Source organism: Acipenser ruthenus, chromosome 10 (assembly GCF_902713425.1).
Source record: "Acipenser ruthenus chromosome 10, fAciRut3.2 maternal haplotype, whole genome shotgun sequence".
NCBI classification, from domain to species: Eukaryota; Metazoa; Chordata; class Actinopteri; order Acipenseriformes; family Acipenseridae; genus Acipenser; species Acipenser ruthenus.
In genome coordinates, this window is record NC_081198.1 from 31452364 (window position 1) to 31468194 (window position 15831).

The window sequence follows — 15831 nt, forward strand, 5'->3', positions numbered from 1 at the left end:
AATATTTGAATCCAAACAGTAAAAATATAACTAAACATATATTACAGAGAAAATATAAGCATAGAGGACTGAGGTGTGGGGGTTTACAAATCACTTTGAAAGTACATTTTATATTTTCTAGCAGGACAGAACCAACCCATCGCCCCCCCCCCCCAGGCTGTAGCACAATAGACGTGATTTCATAAAGGTGCTGCGCCCGGACGATCTAACTATTTCATAGGTATATATAATACTTTATAGTATTACGCTGTGTTAAAATAACATTATTTATATATAATCATACTAAGAATATATTTGACAAAGGTAAAAGTAGCTTGATCTGTATTGTGAAATGAATTCTTGAAACTGGGAGATCACAGAGATTGTTTTCTCTCAAGTTGTCGACCCCTATTCGAATGGATCAGCCCGAATGGTATTATCTCGGCGCCGCCGCACTGGTTCATATTCAGGGTGAATTTGGTAGGGTTGAGTGTTTGGAGCATTTTGCAGTAATTTCTGTTTCTCTTGCTGTTTTTATCTGAATTAATTTCGGTAAGTATTTCCTCGTCATTACCAGTGAAATTAAATTAAAAAACCCGGAACGTGGTATATTTAGTTTGCTGTTTTTTCTTTGTTTTTGACCATGTTTTTTTTTTTCGATTTCCCCGGCCTACTTTTATTTGGGAATGTATCGCTCAACTAAAATGACATATTGACATTAGCCTAACGGCATCCACGGATATGTGATAAAACACGCCTTTCTTCGTGTGTTATGTTTATTTTTTACGTGTATCATGATTTTAGTTTTTTTCTTCTTCAAATGTGGGTATAATTAGTAACAAATACGATGCCTGGGCCTTGTTATGGAACTAGCATCTTGCTTGTATTTTTATTTTTCCGATCATTCGTTATGATTTGTAATACACGTGGAGGCTATATTGTACACCTGACTCGTTTTCTGTCACGTAAGATTTGCTGGAATGAAAGCTGTTTAAATTGGCTGATACGATGAAGAAATTGTTCAACGTGGACGCGTTTCTTTGTTGTGCGTGGCCATGCAACCTCGTTTGGAGAAGACTCAACTTTTTTTTTTTTAGGTTGATAACTCGACGTCAAATTTGATGTAAGCTACCAATCGTGATTCAATCGACCGTCTTCATCGGCTTATGAATCTTAGCTTTTTATCTTAAATTTTGCAACCCTCTCAGTAGACTGCCGATAGTAACAATGTATCGGAAACAATGCCGACCTTCCTGTGATGTGAGTCTGCGCACTCAGGCCGAAATAAGAATTTGTTCAGGTCGCCGTGAGGTGTTCTACATTATAGCAGTTATTTGAGTCCTCGCTAGTCATACACGACGCATGTAAAATCTTTTTGTGGCTGTGCTTAGTATGGAGTGTTGTGCAAACAAGTTTTTACAGAACCACTGCTGAGGACTTTCAGTCTGTTGATGGTGAGCATGACAGGAAGTAATGCTGTTTCTGGGAATTGTAGTCTTTGTTTTGTCCCGCGTAGAAACGGAATGCCCTGGATTTCTGTGTTTTATTTTGGCACGGTAGTAAAGTTCGAAGGCAAAAGCGAAGGATGTGCGTTTAAATTAAAACAAGGAGCTGGATTAGTGTCTGGACATGCTTTAAACGCCCGGGCTGGGTTACACCACCTGTGCGTAAATTCTTACTTGGTGTAAAGCGTTAGCACCAGCTATGACAGTTGTAAGACTTAGTTGGTGAAATGTACGCCTACTTTTAGGGAGGTGTGAGCTGTTAGTAGAATCAAAATACAACATGACATGGCTGCGTGAGCTTCTGTTTGGAGATGATTTTGTTATTTTTCGTCGTCAGCGAATCCTGCGAGGCATACATCCTCTTAATTATAGGGCATCCTGTTGGTTTCTTATATGATTTAATAGGATACAATTTCTTAAAGGAGTAAAGCTAGGTTCACACGGCATAGGATTCAGACGGACGCATGCTGTAGTTCACACTGAGCGATCTTCTCCCTGCGTTAGTTCATTCTGATTGGTTTAAAAAAAGACAACTCTTCTGGAGGTTTGGATAGTGGTGCACACAGCCACATTTGACTAGTAACCGCGGCGCCTCTTTTATAAACAGCGGATCCAAAAAATAAAATAATTATTGTGTGATTGACAGCAAATGCCACCATTCAGTTTCATGGTAAAGTCACTGACGTTTGCTCAGACGTTGTTGTATCCCGCTTTCAGTAAACACTGTACGTAGGCTGCTGAGACACAGATCAAACACGGTTTAAATTCCTGAGTTGTTAGTTTTCGTTCTGATTATTTCCGTTTATTTATGGTACCGTACATGCTTAATTATTAGTTCTTTGTATATTTCCGCTGCATCTATACAAGTATAATTTATTTAAAATAAACGGTCAATTGTATTTTACTTGTAAAATTCTAAAGGAAAGAAAGGCGTGTGATTGGTTGAACGCAAGTGACGTCATCCATTTGACGGTGAGAGGTTGAAATCTGCCAACTCCTCCGCGGCGTCAACGATTTGAACGCAAGGTGATGAGTTTGTGAGAATCGTATGCCCAGTGTGAACCAGCGTTAATTTTAAAGTTTATTAATTGCATTTTTGAAGGATTCCTATAAAATTCTGTAGGAATTTTTCACCATATATATTTTAATATACAATTAAAGATTTATTATCCGTACGAGGTACACAGTATTTGAGACAGTTTAGGTTTTTATGAATAGAAAATGTCTCGGACATAGAATATTAATTAACGTTATTAAAGTTACTGTATTGATCAGTAACTTATAAACTCTCCTTAAACTTCGTTTTAAATTTCAATATTTTATACCATATATGTATGAATATAACGTCATACTTGCGATTCCCATTACAAAATATAACTGAATTAGCTGTCCTCTGTCTGCCACAGCTATCTTGTCTGTCAGAAGTGACAGGGAGACACTAGGAGGAGCCGAGGGAATTTTTTTTTTAATCGTCACACACACACGTATATAAATTAATCTTGCTTTTTATAAATAACACAGGAAAGTGAAGGTTTATGGCAAAGTTTGCCATCTCGGTATCCCTATTCACAAAAAGGCGTCGATTTTAATTAGTCTCAATGTTTGTTTAGTTTTATATTCCCATGAAGTTTATTTTCGGTAGTTTAAAGGGCATGTCCATACATGTTTCTAAAGTGGGAGTTTCGGTCTGTATCCCTGTACCAAGCCCTCTGAAATATTGAGCAGCAATGATGTCACTGACTTGGTATCAACAGGTCTTAGTGATAAACTACCAAAGTTGTCTTAAGTAGGTGTGGTGCATCTGAAATAAGAGAGCACTTAGTTATAAACTAACTAGTTACAACTAAGGACTTAGTGGAGACTATGTTCAAACTTAGGAATGAACTTGTGCATAGCTGGTGCAACCCAGCCCCAGTCAGTATTCATAATATCAATTATGAACTGTATACAAATAGAACTACATTAACTCAAGGCAGCCATTTAGCTCCCTGTCAATTCACCCTCCCCAGCCTGCATTAGTTTTTCAGTACAATCCTGTGTTTATCCCTGCAGCCCTTCCCAGATCCACTTACTGTTATGTTGTATAAACACTTGCTGAAAAGGTCTGCTAAATGCTGCTGGAGTGATGACAATAGTACATTACACCAAATTTAAATATTTGCTTCATTCAAATAGTCAGATTGTATACATCAATGTGGGGTTAACGGAATATCTCAAATGCATTTTAAATCTTTATTTTTATTTCAGGGTGTCTTTTATGAATAATCAAAAGCAGCAAAAGCCAACGCTAACAGGCCAGCGTTTTAAAACTAGGAAAAGAGGTACTGTATATTTGTGTGACTTGTGTACACAGTTTTATGCAATTTGAATTCATTTATCTTCTGTTTTTATGTACTGGATTTCTTTGTTTTCTTTCTGCAGATGAAAAGGAGAGGTTTGACCCTACTCAGTTTCAGGAAAGTATTGTTCAAGGTCTGAATCAAACTGGCACCGACTTGGAAGCAGTAGCTAAATTTCTTGATGCCTCTGGCGGAAAACTTGACTATCGTCGCTATGCAGAGACCCTGTTTGACATCCTGGTGGCTGGCGGAATGCTGGGTAAGAAATAAAAAACATTGTTTCAAAGGTTCAGGCTTTGTTGGGCGTCTGTGTAAGGGTAGAAATACTCCCATTGCATAGCAGTTTGATCCATTCCTGGTTTTACTGTTTTAATAACACACCAGAGCTTGTTACCTATACACTAATCAAGTTCCTAGTAAAACCTGGAGTGGGTGAAACTGCTGTGCAGTAGAAGTCTTATTTCCATCCCTGCTGTGGTATGTTGCTACTGTGAGCCACATAGATTGCATCTGTTCATTAGGCTTCACTTTGGATATGTGGCACACTCTGAGCCGCGTTTCTCAAATGGTGATTTGGCTTTCCCCCCCTGGGCAGCTTGAACTTCTGATTTGTTTTTTCTGTTGGCATTTTTCAGAACTTCAGTCCTGTTAAGTTAATTGGTCTTGGAATTGGATACCATAGAAAATTACAATTCCTGCTCTCTTCAGTCTTGCATGTGTGACTCTTACTTTCAGTATTGGCAGTGTAATCCAAGTCTGAAATAGTGTGGGTAAAAACCCAAGACAAACTAATATTAAATGGCAAATAAGTCCAATCAGCCGTTTACATTAGTTAACAAATATTTTGGCACAGTTTTTGGTGCACTTTCCATTGCATTAAATTAATTGAACTTTGCTGGCCAAACCAGGACAAGGAAATGCAAACAAAGGCCCATCCACAATTTTCATTAAATTGTGGGGAACTGTTGGGGGCAACTAGATGGTATTTTAACTAGTGTTCTGCGATACCTTATTTAGAGTGCATCGGTAAGATACCATGCATGGTATCATGATATTCAATACTATCGCCATACTTTATGTCCATTACATGTTAAATGGCTGCCAAGTTTTTGCAAAATGCATGAGGTTAATGCTACAGCATGGTGGAATGCTTGCTGTTTTTATATAGAACATATTTTCTACTGAAAACAAGTTCCAGTGTATCCAAAGGTCATTGTCGCTGACTATAAAAGAACTGTGGTGTTTTCATCCAGCTTCAAGTACTCTAGTTACAAGGAATCTCAATTATTCTATATAACAACATAACACAGAAATATTTTCCTTGAAGCAGACTGTTTGTTTATAACTAGGACAGATGTTTTACATACAGGGGTATCTTTAGAAGTGCTCTAAAAATGTAACCAAGGAATGAAAAAAATGAAGTTGTGGAAGCTGATTTACACAGTTACTAAAAGAACTGGCTTGATGAGGTTCTTGCATGGGTCAATTAACAACCAAATGAGCAAGATGGGCCAAATGGCCCTCCTCTTGTTTGTAACATTTCTTGTGTTCTTAGTCGCATATAACATAACGCTTCCATTAATCTATGCTGTTCAAATCTTTTAGAAAGTAAAACTAAACACAAGAGTGTAATGCTAAACTAGACTAGCCTGATTGATTCATGTACGTTGTAAAACACTTATTTTTTTTTTAAATCAACACAGTGATGTGTTACATTAGGGAATACACTTCCAAATGTAATTAGTTCAGTGGGTAAAAATAAATAAATAAATTGTCCGAACTGCTTTACTAAAAATGCTAACATAAGCAGTTTAATAGTGAAAAAATCAAATTTAAGCATTATATTTAATGCTACATTTCTAAAACAGGCTACTAATGTAGATTCCTTCCTCTTGTGTGCTATTAGAACTTAATTCTGTTTAAGGGTATTCAAGCCAAATGTCTCAGTCAAAACACCCCCATGCACCTTGAACAAGAACATAAGACTTTTTACTAGCGAGAGGAGGCTGTTCAACCCATCATGCTCGTTTTGGTTGTTAATCTTGCAAAGAAAGTAAATTAGGCAAGACAACCACTCTGGCTATTGTAATAAACAAAATACTTTTTATTGCTTTCATGCTGAACCTGTAGCCGTCTGCACTGGCAGGTTTTTGCAGTGTGACTCAGAAACATGCGATAGAGTTTTAGTGACACATGACGGTAAATTATATTTTTGCAGCTTCTATCAAATGCACTGTCATGAGAAAATAAACAAGCATCAATGAACTTCCTTTTGATCAGCTTCTATCGCATTCCTGTTCTGTTATCTTTGCTTTATCTTAAATAACATGCACTGGGATTCACTTACTTAAACTAAACTACAAGTAAACTTCGGCAAAAAATCAGGGTGGTGATCTGAAAGATGTTTCAATAAACTGGTGGCATTTCCTCCTTTTTTTGTTTTTCACTTTTTAAAAAAAAAAAAAAAACTTGACATTTTGACTGTCCGCCTTCAACCAGATTGCCTTTGTCATCTGGCTGAAATCCAAAATTGTTCCACATCACGCTTCTGCATTCACCAGCACTGCTGCAGTAATGTAATTTTCCCAGAATGCACAGGGTAGTTGGTCACTTCCACCAAGCAGAAATGAGTAAGCTTAGTTCATATTGTTTTTAAAGCACACAATTAGTTGTTTTAAAAACTTTAAACAAAAAAAATAACACTATCAAAACTGCGGTACTTGTATTTTACCCTGATTTAGCAAAATGGTCCATCCATTTTAAATGAGTTTATTTTATGCATCATACAAGTATCCAATCTGGACAATCGCATGGTTCGTGATCCATGTTGTGTCACAACCTGCATATTGTGATCTGTTTAGTATATTGTTACAGTCCCAACCCAGTTACACCAAGATGTTCCCACTGCATGTGTAAATGACTGATGGAGACTTGTGGCATTTATTCTTGTTGAGCCCATTTCCCTGACTTGCTGTGTGACCCTGAGCAAGTCACTTAACTTCCTTGTGCTCCGTCTTTTCGGCGAGACATTGTAAGTGACTCTGCAGCTGATGGATAATGCACACACCCTAATCTCCAAGTCGCCTTGGATAAAGGCGTCTGCTAAATATACAAATCATTTCCATACTCGTCTGCTTTTTACCTCCACCCATTTCTTGGTTTGGAGATTTTACAATGATCGTGTAGATTTACAGTATGCCTTCCCTGACTGTTCAGAGTCTTCAATGTGCTGTAAACAGATGTGTTAAGTTAACTCTTGGTTTTCTCTCGACTTCAGCCCCAGGTGGTACTTTGTCCGATGACCTGACTCGTACAGAGTTCTGTGTTTTCACAGCATCAGAAGACCTCGAGACCATGCAAGCATACGCTCAGGTTAGTGTTAAACATGCATGTTTTAATATGCAACCTGCTGAAAGAATCGACTTTCCAGGATCATGGTCAAATTGCTGTGGTGTGTGTGTTTTTTTTTTAAATTTGGAATTATGCATTTACTGCTTTCTCAACTATATTTCCAAACCTGATATAAATCAGTACTTCTACAAAGAAGTCAGTCTAGCAGTCAATTAAAAATCCACTGTATATGCCAATTAACTTTGTCAAAGTAATTTGCATTTGGTAGTGTTTATGCAAACAAGTTTATAATACTGCTTGAGGATCTTGCAGAAATGAAACCTGAATAAATGCTGAATAAAACCTGTAGTGCACGTTAAGGTAATGTAAGATAATGTTAGTCAAACGCAACTGTGAATGCGCTCACTTTTAGGGAAGTCTGTCTTGGTTACCGGAACGTCTTGTCGCTGTATATTGCAGGTTTTTAATAAGCTAATCAGGCGCTACAAGTACCTGGAGAAAGGGTTTGAAGAGGAAATCAAGAAGGTAAGACTATTTAAGCTATATGGAATGGTAGCCTGCATTGTGTTGGTGATGAGAGGACTAAGTTAGTTCTGTCTTCTGTTGCAGTTGCTGCTGTTTTTAAAGGGTTTCACAGAATCTGAGCGCAACAAGCTGGCCATGCTGACTGGCATTTTACTGGGGAATGGGACCTTGTCTGCCTCAATTGTGATCAGTCTCTACAATGAGAACCTGGTCAAGGAAGGTGAGTGCCCACAGTATATTCTGAAGATTTATCCATAGGAAGGCTTACTTTGCAAAAATCATTTTTATTTTGTTTTATTTCACAAATTGTTAAATATCTGTTTAAAAAAAAAAAAAAAAAAAAAGTTGACAAACGGATCTCGCACAGAAAATTGTTACCATAATTTCTCATTAGTGGCAGTAACGGTAATGTACATTCCCCACTTTAATGAACTGCCTATTTACAGTAAATACTGCCCATGCCTGCTATAAATACAATAAGTTCAGATGCATAAATATATTTAAACTGCCCAACTATAGTGGGGCTGTCATAATTGCACATACAGCACTACCCATTAAAAAAAAAATTGCATTGCACTGAAGCGGGGCATATACAGCAAGCTTGGGGTTTCTCTATTTAAACACCAAGCAAAGCAGATTCATTCAAAACCAAAACCAGTGCAAAGTTTGCACCGCTTGAAATAAAACAAAGAATTGGCAGGCTAATACAAGCAAACAAGCCATATTTTCCTCAAAAGGAATAAACGGCTAATGCTGAAGATTGCAAGTATTTATTTAAAGTATTTTTTTGTATAATCCTCCCAACTTTTAAATGTCATTCTCTGTTTGCTTTATAACTTAGTTATGTGTTGCATTTAGCTTTATTTTGCGCTACAGCATTGGTCTCTAGGAAAGCGCCATTGTGGAAAAGCAAACTGTATGTCAAAGTTGCTATGCTGCATGCTTGTGGGCACGGTCAGTGTGTGCCTAGTTGACTTATTCTCTCCTCCTCCCTCCCCCCCCCCCCCCCCCCCCCCCCCAACCACACACACACTCTGGGGGTGAAATCCCCTGCAAAGGAGCTCTGGAAGAGGTGGTCAGACTTGCTTATTCCGCATGTTTCCATATATCTGGAGCAGCTTTCTGTTCAGAGTATGGTGTTGGGTGTGCCCCAAAAATACCACTCTTCTGCCTCTGTTCTGTAGTCCTCCCTTCTGTGTATTGTCAAAGAAGCCGTGCCTTGACTTGGTTCTTGTCTGTTTTCTATTTCAGGTGTCTCTGCAGCATTTGCTGTAAAACTGTTCAAAGCCTGGATTAATGAGAAGGACATTGGTTCCGTGGCTAGCAGTCTGAGGAAGGTTGGCATGGATAACCGACTAATGGTAGGTGAACACTAAGCTAGAGACCAGAACTCAAGCCGTACCCTTGATACTAGATCTACCATAAACTAGTATGCGTTTCAATAAACTGCACATGACTTGGTGTTTTTATAATGTACCTAATCAAAAGTACTGCTTTATTTTCACTGTTCATAATGTTTCAAATACAATATTTGTACAGTTGGATTGAATTGATATGAATCTGTAAAGCATACTTCCATTCTTGCAGCTCTTTACACCAAAAAAGCTACAGCATAAAGCATTATAAAAATATTAAATATGATTTTATGACAATGGCACATCTGATTCTGTAGTCTTAATACTGCTGCTAGCTCTTTCAGTTTCACTGTGTGCTGCTTCCACATCTGCACACCATTTGTGCTCTGTATAGTGCATTATAAATGCTAATTGAGTGCACTTGCCTGATTGCTTGTGTTCAAGTAAAACTTGGCTTTCAATAAAATAAATACTAGGTTTGTTTCCATTCTGTTGTGTTAATTAAATGCATGAATACGGAATGCTTTTTGCAATAGGCTTAACACTTTGCTGTTTTTAGCGGCATTACCCTGAAACAATTTTTTGTGTTATTTTCAGGAACTGTTTCCTGCCAATAAGAGGAGCTGTGAACACTTCTCTAAATATTTCACCGATGCCGGACTAAAGGAGCTGTCTGACTTTGCCCGGAACCAGCAGTCGATCGGCGCTCGCAAGGAGCTGCAGAAAGAGCTTCAGGAACAGATGTCACGTGGAGAGCCGTTCAAAGATGTACGTGTTCATTGTGCATATGTAGACTGCAGCGATGGAAAGGACGCCTTTTATGTAGCTGTTTCACTCATTCCAGGTTTTGCTATGAGCTTAATTAGTGCAAAGGTAACAAGCTCATGGGGTGTTTTATTACTTGTAGTAAAACTAAGAGTGGATGAAACTGCTATACAATGGGAGTCTTATGTCCCTCCCTGTAGACTGGGACTGTTCCTCTTCATGTGGAGAGAGTTTTATTGAAAGCCCTCTTAGCCAGGTTATCGGTTGAAATTTGCACATGGATAACTTGGGGTTAAAGGCTCAAATTAAACACCTAAAGTTGAGTGGAATGGCTACAGAATGTGTGGTTGTTTTGAGCATCCCAGTGGTCCCTGCAAAACATTATTTTCTTCTCTTTCTGAAACAAAAAGCCAGGTAAACTAGCTTGATATGGTGTATGAAGTACCCTGCTTCTAGTATTTTTAGTAATCTACTTGGTTGGTGAATGGGTCACATTTAACACATATGGTCTTGTAGGTTAATTGGCAGCCAGTTTGTTGCCAGTGGCTGGAGTCTTATAGTATTTTTACCTTTTGTCATTCCCAGATTATCTTGTATGTCAAAGAGGAGATGAAGAAAACCAACATTTCCGAGCAGACCATGATCGGCATTGTGTGGACAAGCGTGATGAGTGCTGTGGAGTGGAATAAAAAGGAAGAGCTGGTAACTGAACAAGCCATGAAACACTTGAAGGTAAATAAGTCACCCACTCGGCAGCACCTCCTATCTGTCAGTCCTCGATTGCATGACTATTTGTTTTAGATCCCTGTTCGTGATTGCAGTATAGGGTTAAACTGCAAAGCTGTCCTGTAAATGATTACATTACCTCTTAAAGGACCACAAATGTTTATCTGGCTGTAAGAGTTCCTTTTTCATTAGAATTTTGGCTATGGTACCAAACTGAACCCTAATGCGAGTTACTCTAGCCATCTTCAGTTTTATCCACTTCGTATATTGGCATTCCTGCTTGTACTGTATTTAATCAAAGGGACTTGTGTGTTTTTTTTTATTTTAAGGGTGTGTTCTGACCACTGTAAATCAATTTTAATGTAACTTTTTTTCCCTCTGTTTTCTTATCTAGCAATACAGCCCTCTCCTCAAAGCCTTCTCTTCCCAAGGCCTCTCAGAGCTCACTCTGCTGGTCAAGATTCAAGACTATTGTTATGACAACATTCATTTCATGAAGACCTTTCAGAAAATCGTTGTGCTTCTTTACAAAGGTAACTGAGCATGGCTCTCCCTGTCCGTTGTCAATTTGCTGCTGTTGCTGCTTCAAGGATCCTTGTCTCAAACATTAAGATACAGACTTTCTTGGGCAAAATGTATAGGAACCCTTCCCTGTGACTTGCAACTCAATATTGTGACACTTTGGCTTCTTGATTTAGACATTTGGTTTTTTGTCCATGCATTGCATTTAATAGAGCAATTACAGAAGCGCAGTATAGCACATTTATTTCAACTGCAGGAATAGCTTGGTTTAATTACATTTTTGAAGATGAGCAAAAAGTTAATCTATGTGGACGCTCCCTTTTCCTGTATGATTGTACACTGCATTTATTTATTTAAATGCACTGCTCTGTGTGCCATTAAGTTTTATATAACACTATCTAGCCTTCTGTCACACTGCTATTTGAATTAAGCTGAGGTTATCTTAACTAATTGATCTGCTTCTAATTAGTTATTTTTGGTTTTCTCCCCTCCTGTAGCTGACGTATTGAGTGAAGAAGCTATTCTGAAGTGGTACACGGATGCCCACATTGCTAAAGGAAAAAGCGTTTTCCTAGAGCAAATGAAGAAATTTGTTGAGTGGCTCAAAAATGCAGAAGAAGGTATGTAGGCTTTGTATTGAAAGCTAACAATGATGCACGTTATCCTTTAACTTCTGTATAGTAGTGTTCCAAATCCTTCCACCGTGAAGGGGTGTTTAAACAAGATCAGGGCTCAATTAACTTCTCCATGCACTAGCCACCATGGCTAGTGGATGGAGAAATCCCCTGGCCACACAGACATTTTACCAGCCAACATCGTTCCGGGGGGTGATGGCAAAAGAAAATGCAAAAACAAGCAGTATTTATGGGCAGTCTCAACAGGGTCTGAAACAATCTACCTCATGAGTGAAGATATAGCTTCTGATATGTGTTGGGCATCTGCCCTCTCCACAGACTGCATGTGCACACACTGCACAGTCAACAGCCCTTTCTAGCAGAATCATACATGTACTAGCTCCTCTTCGATGACGGCGCCATTGGCTGAACTATCTGACCTCACTCACAGGAACTTTGCACCTTTTATTTTCTTGTGCAGCTGCCGCCTTTCTACCTAAGCAATGTAGTGCATAAATACTCCTTGCTTGTTTGTCATTCCTCGATTTTAGCCCGTTCTGTTCATCAACGCTGTATTTTCTATTGTCACACTTTGACTGAGTATCTTCTGAGCATTAACTTACTATGTTTTTTCAAGCTTTAAAACAAGGCAGTTCAAGATACAATTGATTCCAGTAAATTCACCAAAATCCATCTTGAATACCAAGTAAGAGTTTACTTTAACATGGTTGCATTAGCTTATTAGCAATCATTTGAATCCCTTTTTAAGAGTTTGTAGCATAATAAATACTTTATTACAGAAAATATTGGACATGCTATGCTATATTTAAAAAAATAATAATAATAATCTTGTAGCTCAGTAATAGTAAGTGTTGGACCTGGGGCACCACGTAATATGCAATGTATTTTAAAACCAGTCGCTGTATTAAAATTAACTTCACCGGTTACACTTTTCAGTGAGGTTGAAATATTCAAGTTATTTGTTCAGCAAATGATACCCGTGCGTTCTCCTTTTTCATCTGATCTTTATAATCGGCTGTATTGACTGCTTATACGCAGGGATAAACACCGAGCAGCTTCTCGACAAACAACCGGGCACCCCTTTTTGGTGTTGTAATAACCATAGCGATGAGGTCAAAGTTCAGTTGATTTGAGCTGTCAGCGACTGCAGTTTGAGCAGGGCGACTGCCGGTAAAGTGTAAACTGCACAGCGACACGACAGCGATGATCGCAGGTCCCCTTGCTCTTCAACGACAGTCGAGCAATGGAATATAAACCCGCCTTAACAAATGCCACATTGTTTTCCTGTACAATGTTGTCTTTCACCAACATTGTACGGGATTTAGGAAGTGATTTTTATATATCCTTGAATCTTAATCACGGAGAGAAAGGCAGTACTGCCCAAGATGTGTGTGTTTGAGGAGGTTTGTTTCGAACCTGTAAGTTTCCCGCGGCACTCAATCTGACCAGCTGCCTGCTATGCCCTTCACACAGAGACTCAGAAAACTTACCAAGTTATTTTCTTGATCGGTTATCCATCAAAATATTTTCCACACATATATATTTAAAAAAATATTTGCCACTTGTAAATCAATCAGAAAAAAACATGTAAACATTACTTCAATTAATTCAGCAGTAAGCATTTACAAGTTCTCATTAACAGCGATTTACATCTAAAAAGAATGACATATGATATTTATATTATCTTAACAGGAGCTGTTTATAAAAATCCTTTTAGGTTTAATTAAGTAAATATCAGAAACTCGCCTCAATTCTTAAATGAGAGATGCTGACGGACTGTATGGACTAGTCCTATCACTTCACAGCGCAAGCACCGCCTCCTCTGTTTTGTTTGGTTGTCGGCAACATCACTTTCATATGATTTACTAAAAAAAAAAAAAAAAACACCAACTATTAAATAGACCAATCGAAAGCAGAAGTTGTGGTGACAAATTTTTCAAGTTGCTTGTTTTAGCCAGCAGCTTCTGTTTGTTAAAGGTACAGCGGTCTGTCGCAGATTCGCACCACTGGCACAGACCCGCTGGCATTCAGTGTTAAGTGTACAAAAACATACCCACCACTGTGGCGTAGAAGTGTGTGAAATTTACCTGTGTTTGGCGGGTGTTCATGTCGAACCCTGCAAGATGCTGTGGTGTTCCATGCACTTTCAGTAGAATGCTCTATATATAGATCAGCAGTCTAAGGGGTTAACTCATACTAATAACTAACTTCTTTTTTTTTTTTTTGTCTATTGCTTAAATGTACCCTGGCTAAAACTACTTATTGGCATCCCTGGTCAACATGTGTAATTGCAGCAACCTAGACTGACAAGCTGCCACCTACCTTCTGCCCAAAGAGATCAAGGGCATAATGTGCACGACTTTAGCCGTTTAACAAACTGTCTTTTAAAGTGAATAGGCTAATGCAACAGTGTCATCTGAATGGACAAATCATTAAACTAAAATCCACAATCCATGTTTAGTTTTGCACTTAAGTCTCTGGGATTTACTGTAGTCCTGTCATTGCTCATCCTTGTACTAATACTTTATGATAACATCGACAGTCCAGTTTGTTTAAATACCTTGGATGTTTTTTTTTTTTTTTTTTTATTTTTTTTTATAAACTACTCCTTTCCAGCTGTAATGGCACAGAGAACAAGTTTGTATATTTGGAACACTTTTACAAAGGTAACTGCAGGGAATGTGGTTTTAATGTCCCCTTTTTTTTTCTCACAGAATCGGACGAGTCAGATACTGAAGAAGGCGATTAAACCCTGAAACTAAGAAGTTTTGTGTTTTAAATAAAGTAGCAACAGGAGCTGTAGAATGTTTGTTTGTTTTTACAGGAGTGCTTGTCTTTCTATTTTTTTTTTTTCTATTCTACCTCCTGTATTTCCAACTAATGTTTAGATGTAATTAAGGGCTTTCAAAGTTCATTTTAACTCCCTTTTTCTATATCAAAAAAAAAGTTTACACTTCACATACCATCTTGTGAATCTGTCTCACTGTCGCTGTAAAATTCATGAAGTTAAATGACCAATTGAGGATCCTGCAGATTACAAGATCCGGTTAGCTCCCCTCCCCCGAATTTAAGTTCCTTCTGAAGTCCATAATAAATGTGTTTTTATTATACGTGCCACCTCACTTGAATTATGGTTGATACAGGTTTCATATGAACAGTAAAACCTGAGTTATAATGGCTTGTGTCATGCATTTTGCTATTCTTGTGAAAAGGCATGTAAATTGGACAACAATACTACCTTTTTATTATATTTTTGTGGCTTTATAATTTTGCCAAATTTAGGAAGCCCTGAAATATTATTTTGTTGCAGACATATTTCAGTGTTTTGGTTTTGGCCCACTTTTTTAGTTTGGGCTCTTGGTTTAGATCCAATACTGAGAAAATAAATTGAATGGATTTCACTAATGTGCCACTGCTGTGTTAAAGCAAAATATCTGGTGTAAAATAGTGCCAGAATTTGTGTTTTGCCCCATTTATAGGTTATTAATAAAGATGATTTAAAGGACTTGAGCCTTTTTTTTTCTCTCCATCTTTTTCTTACTGGGTTTTTCAAACTCCAGTGGACCCCCATATGGCAGTGTCAACCAATACATTTTCTGTTGGAAAGCCTGTGGAACAAGCTTTTAAAATAAGGACCTTGCATGTAATGACACCTCTTTACATGATCACATGTGATCTATCCTAACTTGGTCTTCTTGACCTGGGATGAATGGTCAAGAATGTATCCACATTCAGCAAAATCATGCACATCGGAGAGTATTTGTAAAATTAATTTGATTGGATAATAAAATGGTGTAATCAAGAAACCTCCAAATGCATTGGAATTATATATAAATAACAACCATTATTGTTCTAAAAATACCTGAGCTAAAAGACTTGGGATGTTTGAATAAAAAATGTTAATGAAATTTAAGTTTGGATTATTTATTTTGTTGGTATAGGATGTTACATTATTGTCTTCTAACCTGTAATTGGGGGAGTAGTTTAGGGGTCTCTGATGCTTTCACAGAAATAGGAGGGTGGAATCTGCAGTCATTCCTTTTGAGATTAAAAAAAAAAAGTGGTTATGTGTGGATTGCCATATGATTTGGTGATACAATTAATTTTATTTTTTAGTTTTCATGATCTA

General features: G+C 37.9%; 1 protein-coding gene across 2 annotated transcripts; it reads left to right on the forward strand.

Annotated features, from left to right (window-relative positions):
* The first annotated feature begins 393 nt into the window (after nucleotides 1–393).
* LOC117402909 (eIF5-mimic protein 2-A) lies at nucleotides 394–15207 on the forward strand. Of its 2 annotated transcripts, XM_034004547.3 has the most exons (12): nucleotides 394–531; nucleotides 3732–3805; nucleotides 3906–4082; nucleotides 7101–7195; nucleotides 7634–7699; nucleotides 7784–7919; nucleotides 8951–9060; nucleotides 9652–9822; nucleotides 10405–10551; nucleotides 10940–11078; nucleotides 11565–11687; nucleotides 14417–15207. In XM_034004547.3, exons 2-12 carry the CDS (start codon nucleotides 3742–3744, stop codon nucleotides 14449–14451), a joined length of 1263 nt encoding a protein of 420 aa, XP_033860438.1. In that variant the 5' UTR covers nucleotides 394–531; nucleotides 3732–3741; the 3' UTR covers nucleotides 14452–15207. The 2 variants fall into 2 exon arrangements, with proteins under 2 accessions (XP_033860438.1, XP_033860448.1); XM_034004557.3 differs by lacking the exons at nucleotides 394–531; nucleotides 3732–3805 and having other exon boundaries at nucleotides 4005–4082; nucleotides 7101–7106.
* The last annotated feature ends 624 nt before the right edge of the window (nucleotides 15208–15831 follow it).